At 39.8% G+C, this 15,569-nt stretch overlaps 1 protein-coding gene across 4 annotated transcripts in view; it reads right to left on the bottom strand.

The window, feature by feature from the left end:
• Positions 1-210: 210 nt before the first annotated feature.
• The window catches only part of ncam1a (neural cell adhesion molecule 1a), a 481,923-nt gene continuing 466,564 nt past the window's right edge, over positions 211-15,569 (bottom strand). For 2 of the 4 annotated variants that reach the window (XM_074671803.1, XM_074671804.1), the window contains 3 exons: positions 12,533-12,740; positions 9,766-9,879; positions 218-389 (listed from right to left, as the gene is read on the bottom strand). In XM_074671803.1, the coding sequence (XP_074527904.1) occupies positions 269-389; positions 9,766-9,879; positions 12,533-12,740 (443 nt within the window). In that variant the 3' untranslated portion in view covers positions 218-268. Of the gene's footprint in view, positions 390-7,432; positions 7,859-9,765; positions 9,880-12,532; positions 12,741-15,569 lie in introns of all 4 variants that reach the window. The other 2 variants (XM_074671801.1, XM_074671802.1) reach the window with 2 other exon arrangements.

Genomic DNA, 15,569 nt, shown 5'->3' on the forward strand with positions numbered 1-15,569 from the left:
GTGCATGAGGTCTTTACATTTCCCTGGTCTGAAGACACGGCAGAAAGACACCCATGGGTTTTAGCGTTTCTGTGTGAGTGTGTGTTTTCTCTGTTAAATGGGTGGTGTGTGTGACATTGCTTTGAGGTTTCAGTGACTGTGACCCCACCCCCCCTTTTTTTTTAACCCTTTTTAACCCCGAACCCAACCACCCCTCCCTCCTCCTCCTCTTCCTCTTCTTCTTCTTCTTCTTCTTCTTCTTCTTCTTCGCGTGGTTTTGGCGAGGTCATTACGCTTTACTCTCGTTGCCGTTCGTCTGAGGCGCCTCGTTGGGAACTGTCTTCACCTCCGCGGTGGCGTTCTTCACCTCCGTCTCAGCTTTGGTGTTATCGTCCTTCACAGTCTTCCCACTGTTGGGACAAACACACACACACACACACACACACACAGAGAAAAAAAAAAAAAAAAAAAAAAGAAGAGTTTGTGTTAAGAGCGAATCACTAAGTCTGTCTCTCACGGCTAAACTGTCTGCTCTGAGCTGCCTTTTGTGTCATTTCTCAAAGAACGAAGGGGAGAAAATGGGGAAGAAAACATGCAAGATGCTTTGAGGGAATTTGTTTTCCCTCCTGGAACTGAATGCATTTCACACATAATGGGATCAAGCTCGCTATCCTAGCCTGACATCAAATAAGAGTACATGGATGTCACAGCTATTCCCGGTGAACAATGGAGGCTGATGTGGAATGAGACGGGTCGGTACAGTACACACAAAGCATGAAGGAATGAGAGTCTACAACACACACTACAACACACAAGAGGATTACACGCCGTCTGGACCGCGCCGCCGCACAAAGGGAGCAGACTTTAGCTGCACTTCGGTTCAGCCCAACATCTTCTGGTGTCGCTGTTTGGACCTTTGTTACAACATGTCTGTGGCACGGCGCTGCTTTGATTTTAAAACCCGGTCTCTCACTGTTTGCCACTTTTCCTGGCCTCGGTGTCAGCTCTCAAATAGCAATTTCTGTTTCTTTTAATCCTTTTTTCTCCCTCCTTTATCTCACAGACCGGATCCATAAATACACACAGCACCAGCACAAACACGCAGACAGCTCCGGGGCAGACATCTTTCACAGCAGACGTGATAATAAACACTTTGATCTCTGACGCTACTTTTAAATTTGTGTCTGAACAAATAATCCTCAAGTGTAGAGCTCCACTGGCACCCCTAGAGGTGAAAAGAAGTACTACATCCTTTGATACGATTTCCCAAACACTGAATTTAGAGACGCTTCATCCTCTGTGGAGTCTGGATTTCATAACAACACATCAGTGAGACTGAGATGTACGATGCGTTTAAGGTTTACATCTTTGGCTGATGTTAATGAAATTAAAGGGTTAATCCACACATCCAGGCCTAAATCCCTGCGCTAAGTTAAATTTTTCTTTCTAGAATAATTTCAAATAGAGGTTCCCAAAGTGGGGACCTTAAAACACCTTCCACTTTAAAAAAACAAGTTTTAGTTGCACTTTCTATCCATTATTATAAAAATATGAACAAAGATAGGGTTAAAATTGGTATAAAATCATATAAACAGAAAATATTTTATCTGTGTTGATGTTTCTTTTTGCCACAAGGCCCCTAAGGTGACTCAGCCAAGATAACGACAGTATCCATGGCAACAGATTGATTGAGGTTACACAACAATATGTGCACAGACCCGTTCTAATTTTCTAACTTTAAGCTAAATTAATTATTTTAAGGATTGTTTTTTTAAATCATATTTTTCAAAATTTTTTTTTGTAATTATGCATATTTTTGTATTATTCTGTAATTATAAATATTCTTTCTTTGAAAATATTTTAATATCATACATTTGAAAAATTTGTGGAGTTTCAATAAGTTGCAAAATGTTCAAAGAATTTTAAAATTTCAAATTTTAGAAATTAAAAAAAGCAAAAAAAGTGCAAAATTTTGAAAAAATTCCCCAAATTTTGAAATTTCAGAAAATTGCCAAAATTACATAAATTTGCAAAATAAATAAATAAATAAAATAACTAAAAATTAAAATAAAAAAACAATAAGATAAGATAAGATAAAAAAAAAAAAAAAAAAAATCAGTTATGGCAAAAAATGTATCAATCCATTGCTTGAATGCTGATACATGCTCCACAGCGCCCCCTAGGTGACAAAAGCACAGCTCCTCTGGCTACATTGAGCTGCAGGCCTGATTTTTTTTTTAACCATCAAAATAAGACCTACCAAAAAGTTTCTACAACCATCGTCAATTCCAAACAGGAAGTTCAGAAATTCATGTCTAATTAGTTTAACTATGAATCTTTTAATATGCTGTTAGACTCTATTAATATCCTGCTGTGACTCCTTTAATGGCTGTTCACCCTGAAGCTCATCTAATGGATGTTTCCAAATTCATCTTACAGCAGGTTAAGTCAGGTTTATTTCCTCTGAGAAAAAAAATAACGTCAGTAAAACTCTTATTTCTGACATGTTTAAAGTCTTTCTCAGATTAAGCATCTCTGAAAAGACAGTTTATTTGTTCTTTTTTTTATTTTTTTGTTGTAACAATACTTCTTGGTAATAAACCTAACACCATCAGAAAGTCTTTTTATTCCCCTGTTAAATGGAGCCACGTTTGGGGGTTGGATGACCTCATTTCCTCCTGACCTTTACACGATTCAGGGAACTGTCTTCTGGACTTCATTCTTGATTTGTCAGAAAATTACACAATAAAAATTTTACCTTAAGATGTTGTCACTATATTATAACCTCAACACATCATTTTATATTTTATTATATATAATTTTTTATACTTTTATTTTAATGAGAGTCATCTCTGCTGGGATTCAGAGCCTGAGAGGAGACATTTTCAGCATCATCTTGTAAAACCCTCTCTCTGGTAGTCTGACCTTTCCTCTGCGTGTCTCTGAACTCTCCACTCTTTAACGCTCGTTAATCATATCTTTATCACACTGTGTACTTTCAGCAGCTGCACCTTTAAAACCATCTATACTGATGATCTCTGGAGAAAGTTTAAGTGATTTTTCTTTGGACAAACTTCTGAATGAAAGAGGACATTAGAGACATGTCTTTAACGTCTTTGTCCAAAGGGGGCACTGACATACGTACTGAAGTTTATAAAGATGTTTCTCCCCAAAACAGAGACAAAGGAAGCCTGACGGGACAGTTCAGCTCTGGGATACCGAAGAAGGATCACCACTTAGCCGAGCTTCTGCCCCGTCAGAAAATATGAAGAGAGATCTCCAGTGACGGGTCGGCTCGTATCAAGGTGAGGCTGAGCTGACAGGAGAAAGCTCTGCCTCAGCCAGATCTCAATTCCCCAAACCTCATCTCTGACACATCCTGCCGGACATCTGAGCCACGCAGCGGAGCGTGAGATGAAGGAGGCGAAGGAGGGAGCGTCAGAGAGAAGAGAGGAGACTCATCTTCTGTCTCTGCTTCTTCAGTGTCGCTCAGGGAAAGGATCAGACCACATGAAGAGGAAATACCTACGTTAAAACTGTCGTAAGGAATAAAAAGAAAACAGACGTCTTTTCTGGGATTCGCTTTTCTAATTTTTCTTCATATCTTTCATCGAAATCAGGAAGACAAGAAGTTCTTCCGGAGGTTTCTTTCTAACAAGTCTTTAAAAGCAGATTTACTCCCAACAAATCCAGAGAGGACGAGAAGAATAAACTAGAATTTTTAAGCGTGGAGGATTTTCCTTTGTTAAAACAAGACTAGAATAAGTGTTTACTTTGTGTTAACGTGAACAGAGTAATGATATAAAGATCCTGTCTAGCTCTGTGGCCTTTTTATTTTCATTTTTTGTCTTTTCATGCCTCGGGGTGGGATAGGAGGGGTTACCGGTATTGTATTGTACTGTGGTTGTGTTTTTTTGTATGTTTTATATGTTTTTTAAAATGTTAAAACTTGTAAACAAAGTTGGAAAAAAAGAAAAAGACTGGATTAACACATATCGGTTTTAAGTTAAACAACACAGAAAAAAACAGCTGTTAAATGTGTCTATCTGATGATGAAGCTTTGGTAAAGTAACGTGACACATTTTGAACTTCTGGATTGGATCACTTAAAAACTTAAACATCTCAACTGTAATGGCTGGTTTGACGACTTTGGGAGAATTGGGGGAAATGAAAAGAGCAGGAACTCTTCGAGGAAGAAGCAAAACACCATCAGTGATGCACAAATTCCAGCTAATCTCAAGGTGAAAATGTCGGGTTCTTTTACAGTCATTTTACGCAGTGATGTGGCCCCAACTTGGCTCTTTGCAAATGGAAAACTTAACTGGTTTTTAGAAAGATTTAATTTGAACTAACTAAGCACTTGCACTGAGCAAGCCCCAGTGGAAAAGGGGTAAAAGTAGCCCCGCCCCCTGGATCCTGACATGGGGTGCGTCTCAAAGCTCCAAGGTTCCATCCTTCCTTCCTCCACTTGCGTCGTTCACTTGCGTCTCAGTCCCTCCCACCAGAGATGATGGAGAGACGCGAGGAAATGAAGAGAGGAGAGAGGATGGAGGAGATTCGTTTTTAGAGCAATGGGACGTCCTCTCCTTCGGAGAAGCGACGTGTTTCACAGGGTTCCTACAGCTCAAGTAAAGTTGAATTTAAGACCTTTTACGACTTTTTTAGACTTTTTTTATGACGTTGGGAATCAAATTTAAAAAACAAGTCGACAATGAACCACAATTGAAACAAACAAAACTAACGAAAAAAAAAACCTGACATGAATTACCTGGGTCAGAGGCAATTTTAACCCAATGTTTACTTTACATAAAAAAAATCACTTTTTACCTTTTTTTAAATCCCATTTTTACAACTTTATGCCTATTTTGCCCCCATCCATCTTTTTTGTCCACTGTCACAACCATTTTTGGAATTTTTTCATGGTTTTTGAAATTTAATTTCAAATTTAATTCTTAATTTTTCTGCCTTAATCAATTTTCCAAAGCCACTTTTGGATTTTTTTTGCCAATTTTTCCTCATTTTTTTTCTCTCTCCAGGCACCCTAGGTAGAACCAAGACATGCGTCTGCTTTAAAAGTTCCTGGTGCAAACACATCACCGTTTTGTTAGTTCCGCTATTGTGATTACTTGATGTTGCCACGAAAGTAAATGAGGAAATTGTTTAGAAAAATAGATAAATGTGGCTTGATATATTTTTTTACTTCAAACTAACATAAATCTTACCAATGTGTTCAAATTTTTAAGACTTTTCAAATTTGGATTTAAGACTTTATAATCCCAATTCAGGCCTTATTTTTAGAATTATGAATTCAATGCCTTTTAAGACTTTTCAAGGATCCGTGGGAACCCTGTTTCAGTGATGACGGCATCAGCTGATCACCTCTGGATCATCTGTTTCTGATCAGTTTCTGAACGATCTTCAGTGCCTGTTTTCAGCTCATCTTTCTTTCATTAAACTCCGTTTGTGAAGTTCCATGTTAAGTCTGAGCTGCTGCAGCATCCAATCAGAAAGTGATATTCAATATAGGGGCGTGTCTGTCAGTGAAAAGACTTCAGCAAAGCCGGCTCTCGTGTCTCCTCTATCATTGCTCAAAGTTAACGAATTGAGACGCATTCCTTGTCTTCACTTTTTTTTCCTCACCTTTTTTTCTTCACTTCCTCTCAACTTTTCCCTTACTTCCTTCTCATTTTTCTCTTCTGCCTTTCTTCTTCACTTCCTCTTTACTTTTACCTCACCTTTTCTCTGTTCTCCTTCTTTACTCTGTCTTCACTCTTTGTTTCCTTCCTCTTCGCTCCTTTTACACTCCAAGTTTTCAGTTCATACTTTGTTCAACTATTTAGCTTTTTTATTTAAAATTTTCAGCTTTTTCCTGAACCCATTTGCTGCAAGGAAATGCAACTTCTCTAGTTTACCACTAAGGTAATGTTATTTCTTCCTGTAATCACTGCAATGAACCATTTATTTATTGCGTCATGTGTCGCTGACCTCTTGGCTGGGTCACCTGTGCAAAAAGTGATCTCAACAGGTTTCTCTATCTGATTAAATAAAGTTTAAAAAATACTTTTATAATAAAACGAAGAAAAATAAACCAAAGCAAAATTAATTTTCTGCTTTCCTGTTGTAGTGACTGTATTTTTGTACCTGATTTAGATCTGGAAAAAATCAAAGAAGACACCACAGAGGAATCCTACTGGACTTCACCACATTCAATTTCCTCAGTAACATCAGCCAAATTCTTCATCTTTAAAGAAAAATCATGCATTAGAAATGTGACTGAAAGAAACAAAAATCTGAGTCAAAAATCAAAGTTTTTTTTTCTTAAAGTTGTGATTTTTGCTTTTGTTCCTGCATGCTGTGGTTGGTGATCAGAGCGACTCTTGTCGTTTCAGGATCTCTGCAGAGTGAAAAGGTTTGTTACAGGAAACGAGCATCATTCAGAAAGATGAGAAGCTGTGACAGGAGGAAACTCAGAGACGAGGAGGTGGAGGTGGAGGTGGAGGTGGAGGTGGAGGTGGAGGAGGGTGGATGAAGACAAACGAGCGCTGTTAGCATCCCAGTGCCTTTCATTCCTGTGCACTCTTAAAGGAAAACGCCACTTTTTCCTGCTCCTATGATTACTGTCAACACGCTGCAGATAACTTTTTCTGTTTACACAGTTCTGTTTTGTAAATTTCATTTCCTCTGATGATTTCTTTTTAAAACCAATATCGGATCGCACGTCTGCTTCAATTGTGTCTCCAATCATAGCTGCACTCGACAAACTGCAACGTGATTCAGGGCTCCGTTTCACCCGGGGAAAATGAGTCTGTTGTCGGTGGAGACGTCCGTTTCTCTCCCTCTTGTCTTTTTCCTACAATTTAAAACAGAATATATTTGTTGGGAGCCGTTGCCAAGCCCACAGCTAAAATATTTATCAGGCGAGGGTCGGTTTATAGAGCGGCAGGATGGCTTGGAAATACTGATGAAACTCCCAGAGACACATTTTTCGGCTTCAAAAGCATTTGAACTTCACTTTTTTCCGCACTGTTCGGCTCCTTCACAATGAAATGAAGACGGAAAACCTTTTTGATCTCACTTACTTGATTGTTTGAGGCTGTTAGTCCTCTGTTTGTCTCTGCGTGGGTATAAACACTTCAGTTTTTGAGTAAAATGAATGCAAGGTCGATCAGTTTTGTTTCTGTTTTGGCTGCGCTGTTTGTCCTTCGCAATTTACTTTTGTTTATCAAAGGCTTCTCGCTTATCACCGAGTTATTAAATCCTGATAGATGGAAACTTTGAGACACTTTGGAAACTGTCAGACAAAGAAAGACCTCTGTGAAGACAACGATCAGAGTTGATTCTTCATCGTAAGCTGTGGTTTTTCGTTATGAATGGCAGGATGACGAGCGGCTGGGATGCTAGCTGAGCAGGGTGGAGGTGACATGTGGAGGGGTGGGGGTGGCAGTGTTCATACTCAGTTTGGGCCGGTGTGGTCGACTCTGTGTGCGAAGCATTGGGTGCGTCTTTGGCCGGGCCGTCTACGTGTGAATCCTGACTCTGGGCGCTGTCGGGGGCTGGGACTGGGTCTTGCTGGCTCTTGTCAGCCTCAGCAGAGGCCGGGCTGACTGGATCTGGGACGGGGGCAGCTTTAGGGGTATCGCTCAGGTCAACCAGGGCCCCAACCTCAGGTTGGGTGTTAGCTTTGGACGGGGCAGCGGGGCTGTTTTTGGGGGAGGACTTGGCGGGGGCAGCTTTGGTCGGACTGGAGGCGCTGGTGGTTAGGGTGGTGCTCTCGCTAGCAGGACTGCTCTGCGCCGTGCTAAAGCTCTCAGCGACTGAGTTAGAGGCAGTGGAGGGGAGCAAGTTCACCACCGGGGTGGTGGTGTCTGCAGCAGCAGGCCTGTGTGGTGGGAGGAGTGGGATAAACAAGGAGGAGGAGGAGGAGGAGGAGGAGGAGGAGGAGGAGGAGGAGTGCAGGTCAGGGCGTGAACAAGGCAGAGTGAGTGCTACTGTGCTGCAGTGGAAAAGAAAAGTCTACACAACAAAACGTTAGCAACAAAACACCTGAGAGGGATAAAAAAACATAATACAAGCAAAAAGTGAACAAAGAGTGAAGGGTTCAGGTTAAAGACTGAAAACACGTTATAAAAAACAGTTAGAGCCCAGGAAAAGGAGGGTCTGTTGGTCTGGGTGGAAGGTGGTTTTACAACTGGCCTCATTAAGACCAAGACCCCGTTTACACGACAACGTTTCACCTCAACCTGAGTGCTAAAACTACAAAGATAAACATCGCAAATAACTTTTCCTGGATTGAATTGAATTTGGAATTCACTCATTCATGTTTTGACGGACACATGATTAGCCAATCATATCTGGGAGGAGGAGATGCAAATATAATCATCCAGCGCTTGCATAGAGATTTATTAAACCTGAAACTGTTAGCAGTTGTTGTTTTTGTGTCTATATTTAGCACGTTTAAAAAAGGCAGGCGCAAACTGGCACAGCGTAAAGCCTTTGCACACCAAACGTGAATAAACAGCATGACATTGCAAAGTTTGCAGGCGTCATATTCGATCTCCGCGGCTATTCTACTCCAAACGATGTCTTTGTAGTTTTTATGTCTTTTGTCATGAAGAACACAATCAATGATGAATGTTTTAGTATGTGACTTGTCAATAACAAGCGTATTGATTGGTCGGATGAGTACTCGTCGCAAGTGAAACTGAGGAAAAATTGACCGTAACGTGCGAATATGCGAAGGGTACACGTCTGGTGTGCAAAGGGAACTGTCAGGAATAAAAACAGAGGAGACATATCATCTATCCAACATTTCTGAGATTTTTAAGACTGGGGCTTCGTGTTTTTGTCGGCTGTGCTGATCAATGAACGTTCACTGCAAAAAATCAAAATCTTATTAAGTGTTTTTGTCTAATTTTCAGTAGAAAATGTCTTTTTAGACTTAATCTGAGCCACATTCACTGGACCAGTCCGGAAAAATGTTTTGTTCAAAGTTATCTTAAGACAAAAATGAGGTCTGAATTGCTTGGAACAAGTTCAAAAAACTATTTCTTACTTGTTACAGCAATTCAGACCTCATTTTTGTCTTTAAATAACTTAAACAAAACATTTTTCTAGGCTTATGAGTTAAATGTGGCTCATATCAAGTGTAATTAGACAAGTTTTATTTAAAATAAGTCAAAAACACTTGGTAAGATTTCAGTTTTTTGCAGTGTTCATTTCTTGTGATCTGTGGAGAGCACAGGAGATGAACCTCCCTCATATGCCGGCGACTCAGGACTGCTGCCAGGGCACTCACGCTAAAAAAAATGATTAAAATAAGTCAAAAATAACTTTCTGACACCTTCACAACTCACTGATGAGTAACAGAGCCTTTAAGCTCGACAAAATAGTTTTGTAATTGAAATAGCAAAAAATATCATAATTGACTGTTATGAAAAAAAAATATCCTGCTGGGCTTTTCTCAGGTTACCCAGCCCTCATTTCTCCTGAAAATACTAAACTGCAGAGAAAAAAAAAATCAGTGTAAGCATCGAAACGCTGAGCGACTTAGAACGCTGTAGTAAGCATGCCAGACCTGTAGATGGCGCTTCTGTTTCAGCCTAAAACTGTTGTTGTGTAAACGGCCCCTAACACAGGATCTGTATTAAGTACAGGCTCAGTTCAGGGACCACATTGAACTCATACAAGATGTTATCCCAAGCTGCTTTAAACTCTGCACTCTCAGACCTGTGGGAGTGTTAGACCTCAGTCTGGGACGCACAGGAAGTGATCCGGTTCTGTACTCACTCAGGTTCTGTCAAAGGCGTGGTCTCGTTGGGCTCAGTGGGACCCCCTGTTTGGTTGGGGGTGTTTTCTTCCTCCGTCCTCACCTCAACAATGGGCTCCTTAGACTCATCTTTCCTATTGTTGGAGGGTAGCACACTGTTAGCTTGTTTTCTCCTCCTCATGCTAACCATGTTAGCTAACCGTTAGCTGGCGAGCATGGCTTGCTTCAGTCGCCCCTCGAGCGTCGAGCTCAAACAGTCTAATGTAAGCTCTGTTTCAGGGATCAGCACCTTCCTTAAACTCATTTTGTTGTTTACGCACTGAAACATGGAAAACAAGTTTTTAAAGCTGTCCAACGCTGGTTCCCATTCCCACGTTTGATCCTCTTCCACGCAGCCTCTGGCGCGGCGTGTTTTCCCTGTGGGCTCGTCTGTTGTCATCGCACTGATCTGTGTTTGAGCCCAGCTTTAAAGGCTTCTCTCGTGTGGGATGACACGCCGGCCAAATTTAAACCCTGTTTGCTTCGTTCTTCATTTTCATCATGTTTCATCTGAGCGGCTGAAATATTCATTTGCTGTGTTGTGATGTTCACTGATGCTACAATGAGAGACGTATATTGAACAGAATTTATGATCAAAGGAAAGCTCGTGTTCAGAGTTTGGGTGTGATCAGATGTTTCCTGATCAGAGTTTCTACCCTCAGCGTCTGCTGCTGCTTCTTCTCTGCTGAGCTTCACAAAGTTCACATGAGTCTCTGACTTTCTGCTTTGTTTTAAACCGGACAGACAGTGAACATGGACTTCAGAGCTTATTTTCTTAAATCTGCCAAAACAACGAGCCTAAGGACACTAAAAGGCAACATGCATCTTCAGCAACAGGCCCAGTCTGTATGTTTAAAACTGAGTTGACGTCTCAAAGCGTGGTGAGGTTAAGACACATTTTGCTTCTTGGCTTCAGTACACTGCAAAAAAATGAAACTTTATAAAGTCTTATTTCCAGTAAAAATAGTCTTAAACTTAATATGATCCACATTCACCTGCTCAGTCCAGAAAAATGTCTGATTTCAAGTTATTTAAATACAAAATGAGGTCTGAATTGCTGTAACAAGAAAAAAAATTTTTTGCCAATGGAACAAAAAAAATCGCTTGAAACTAGAATAATGTTTTAATACAAGTAACTTTTCTCTTGTTCCTATGGCAGATTTTTTTTTATTTGAATGTGACTCATATGAAGTAAACGAAGCAATTTTTTACTTAAATTTAGACAAAACACTTGATAAGATTTCAGTTTTTTGCAGAGCTGTGCTGGTTTTACATTACCCCAGCCAAAAAGGTCCCACACTGCAAAAAATCTGAAATCTTATCAAGTGTTTTACTAAATTTAAGTTAAAATTTTCTTATTACACTTTAAATGAGCCACATTCACAACACCAGTCCAGAAAAATGTCTGACTACACGTTGTTTAAAGACAAAATGAGGTCTGAATTGTTTGTTAAAGGAATAAAAAAATATCTGCCAATGGAACAAGAGAAATTTCCTAAAAATTCTGCTTGTGCCTAAAAAAAATGTCTTTAAATGAGTAACTTTTCTCTTGCTCCATTGGCAGATTTTTTTTTACATGTTACAGCAATTCAGACCTCATTTTTGTCTTTTCATTGTTCAAAACAAGGCGTTTTTGACTGACAAGAATGTGGCTCATATTAACTCTAAGAAGACATTTTCTTCTGAAAAAGAGACAAAAACACTTGATAAGATTTCAGTTTTTTCAAATGTACAGGTCAATATCTTCATTCCTGTGTTCGTTTTGCATTACACTGCAAAAACTAAAATTTTATCAAGTTTTTTTTGGTCTTATTTTAAGTAGATCTCTTACTATAAGCAACTTTTCCTGAGAAGGCCAGAAAATTGTCTGATTTCAAGTTATTTAAAGACAAAATGAGCTCTGAATCGCTCATAACAAGTACATAAAAAATCTGCCAACGTAGCAAGAAAACGTTTCTTGTATCAAGAAGTTATTCTTGTTTTAAGCTATTTTTTTGGGCATTGACAGATTTTTTTTTTGATTGTTACAGCAATTTATACCTCATTTTTTTCCTTTAGATAACTTAAAGTAAAACATTTTTTCTGGGCTGCTCAGTTGAATGTGGCTCAGATCAACTTGAACAACATATTTTTTCTTAGGCTTGGACAAAACACTCAAAAAGATTTCAGTTTTTTGCAGTGTGGGACCATCTTGGCTGGAGTAATGCAAAGCCTGCACAGCACTGCAAAAAACTGAAATCTTATCAAGATTTTTGTCTAAATTTGAATAAAAATTGTCTTCTTCTACTTGATATGAGCCATAATCAACTGACCAGTCAAGAAAAAAGTCTTATTTCAAGTTATTTTAAGACAAAATGAGCTCTGAATTGCTGTAACAAGGTGAAAAAATAGGCCAGTCAAACTGAAATGTGATCATGCTCAGATTGAGAATGGACTTAATTTTGTTCAGCAATCATAATAAGAAGCAGCTATTTCTTAAAGCACGAATCGGCAAAATCCTTTAGGATTCACGAACAGGAAGGTTTAAGGGCCAAACTTCTTGGTTCAGGCTAAAATAAGACGCTGATGTTGTGGTTGTGTTTTTCCAACAGGGGGCAGTGATCCAGGGGATTGTTTGTGACGTGTCGGGGCAGCAAGCCATGCCAACCATGCATCTTTAGGACGTCTAATCATTATCTGATTAGACCATCGTTTAACGATATGCCAAACATAATTTGTCATATTCCTACAGGGTGAATGTTTACTCACGTGAACGCCGCCTTCCCCTCCTCGATGTCCTTGCTCTTGGCGCCCGGTCCGGCCTTCCCACAGAAGTTCACGGCGATGCACATGAGGAGCCCGCACTTGTTCAGGAAGTAGCAGGTGACATCCACGCCCACCAGCAGCAGGAAGAAGACCACGATGAGGATGCCCACGATGGCGCCGGTGCCCAGGCCCGAGCCTCCGCCCACAGCACCTGGAGGGAGACGACAGAGAGGAGACACAAGCACAGCAGGCGAGAAAGGCGGGAGGAGAAGAGGAGTTAGGAGGAGAGGGTGGAAGATGGAGGGGAGAGGGAAAGTTAGAAAGAGAGAAGGAGAGACACGATGAGGACGGCAGACGAGCTGTTAACGCTTCAGGTTTCAGTCATCATCACCCTCGAGTGTGCCGCCCACGAGTGGGCGCCAAACCAAAACAGAGACACGGACCCTGATTTCTGACTTCAGGGGAGGAACTGGTTTGGCCGTCACACTCGAGGTGTTTCACACTGAACTCACACAGTGAGGATTAAAACACACGGTAATCTCAGTCAGAGTATGAAGACAAGGGAGATCTGGTGAACACACAGGATTAAAGATGAGATGATGAGAAGGTGAGTGGATTATCATCCATAAAACCCAGTGATGATTAAGGAGGTGAGGACAGTTGTTGTCATGAATTAGCACAGCAGATGTTATCTTGTAGTTTGGGCTGTTAGGATACATTTTCCCGTCAAATTTGACAAATTTGACAGGAAAATAAGAAAATTTTTCATTTTCAGAGACGCCTGTGACTCAGAGATACAGTCTCCTAAAACTAAGGTTGTTGGTTTGATCCCAGCCCCCACAGTCAGACGCCAAACAGGATCAGTTCTGGTGATGTAGAGGTGGGTGAACGCACACAAACAGCCTGTGAAAAACACGAGTGGTGTGAGAGCACTTTGACAAAACAGAAGGACCCAGGTCCTCATGTACAAGGGTCTTTAACCTGCGTCTCTTGGACTGCTTTGCAGTGGCTCCTTGTCGCTTTAAAATTTTAAGAAAAAAATAAAATAATGAAAATAAAAGCAAACCTTGAAACTTCAAATGTTTCTTAAATTTTTTCAAAATCATAAAAATTAAGCAAACAACGAAAACGATGAGCTGAGAAATACTATCAGTATGTATTCTCAATTTCACGTATTCTTCCAAAAAGTTCTGCAAATTTATAAACATATTTTGCAAGTGTAGCATCTTTTTAAAACTTCAAATATCTTTTGAAATTTTTGCTAAATTTTGCAAATTTTTTGAAATTTCCATTTTTTTAAAATTTTCCCTTTTTTTCTCAAGTTTCCCCTTTTTTAATTGTGTTTTAAAAAATATTTAGACATTTCTTGCATTTTTTATTCATTTTTTAAGTTTTTGTTTTTATATATTTTTTGCAACTTTAGCTAGTTTTTTGAAACTTCAAATATTTCTGAAATTTTGCAAAATTGTAAAAAATTAAAACATTTATTGATTTTTTTTAAATGTCCAATTTTTCAGATTTTAATTTAAAAAATTGGAAAAAATGTCAAAATATTCGTTCTTTTTAAAAATAAGGATATTTTGTTGTTTTTGCAATTTCTTTTAATTGAGGTGTCAATTTATTTATTTTTTTTTTACATTTTTTTGTAAATTAATTGAACATCCAATTACCATTACATCGCATTTTATTAATTCCAAAAAACTGCTTGTTGAGACAATTATAATAACCATACGTACCCATTCACACACCCCTGAGGAACAGTGGTGTCTTGCTCAAGGACACTCTAGTATGTGACTGCAGGAGCTTTAAACGAACCCTGGACCTTCTTACTAGGAGGTGACGACTCTACCACTGAACCTCGGCTGTCCAACAGGACTTTCTTTCAGCTAATGAGACGGGTGCGTTTGAATATTTGACATGTTTCACAAACCACAGAATCCATCAGGAGGGCACATGGGAAGTGTACCGACACCTCTCCAGGTGACCACATTTTGTTGGTGTTCAATAATAGTGTTCAAAGTAAAAAAAAAAAAACAGAAATCAGTGATGAATCTCAAACGCAACAATCATCAAATGAGACATAACTGTGAAAAAAAACCTGCATCAGATTTTTTAAGGTGAGCTGAGGATGCTCGTCTCCATCATCAGAGTTACCAAACTCAGGTTTTTGTTGCCATTCAATCACGTCTTTTTTCCAGCTCCTCAAACTTTCAGGGGGAACACAGAGGTTAAGAGGGGTTATCTGAGCAGCTGCATATCTCAGCAAATGTAAGCAGTCATCGCATTGGTAATTCCACTTCAGGCCAAAGAGCAAACGCGGGTTATTTTCTCCCACAGATTACTCCACGTAAACAAACGCTCCTGCAGTTCAGACTCAGCGTGGAATAAACCGGATTTGGAGGTCCACGGCAGCTCAGGCTGTCAGGCTTTGCATTTTAACAACGGCTTTCTGCGCCCTCATCTTTCCTTTTTGGCATTTGATGACATTTTGAAACGTGGGACTAATAAATAGAAGCCAAATTCTCATCTTCGCTCGCAACCTGAGAAAACCAAAAGTCATCTGAGGATTGTTTGAGGAAAAAAGAAAGAGTACAGATCATTTCAGGAAGAAAAGTTAAATCCTCTATAGGCTCAGCAGTCCTGGTTGTGGTGATGCCAAAACCTGTTGTGAGCAGACGTCAGCATAAGAAGAGGAATTCTGGTTCGTACTCTGATGTGAACTTTTCACAAATCTCTGTTAGAGGAAGCTACATGACAAGAGCTGTGGAAAACATTTTCACACTGAGCTACAGTTACAGTTCACAGAGGCTGGAGCACAAACGACTCAAGAGGAAGAGGACGCCGAACAGGACTAACCAGAGAGTCTGTTAGATACTGTTAATTACATCAGTACGAGCAGAGCTATGGGGGTTGAACCCCTGCCTGTATGAAGCCAAAACGGTGACCGAAGTGTTTGGTTTAGAAAATAAAATTGACAAAAATGACATCCAAACAGGAAACTGCTCTGATCATGTTTTGCCAAAGCTAAAAACACAGACAT

The sequence above is a fragment of the Halichoeres trimaculatus genome, unplaced genomic scaffold, assembly GCF_033239565.1.
Source record: "Halichoeres trimaculatus isolate MK-OKI-2021-1 unplaced genomic scaffold, fHalTri1.1 fHalTri1_scaffold_6, whole genome shotgun sequence".
Taxonomy (NCBI): Eukaryota; Metazoa; Chordata; class Actinopteri; order Labriformes; family Labridae; genus Halichoeres; species Halichoeres trimaculatus.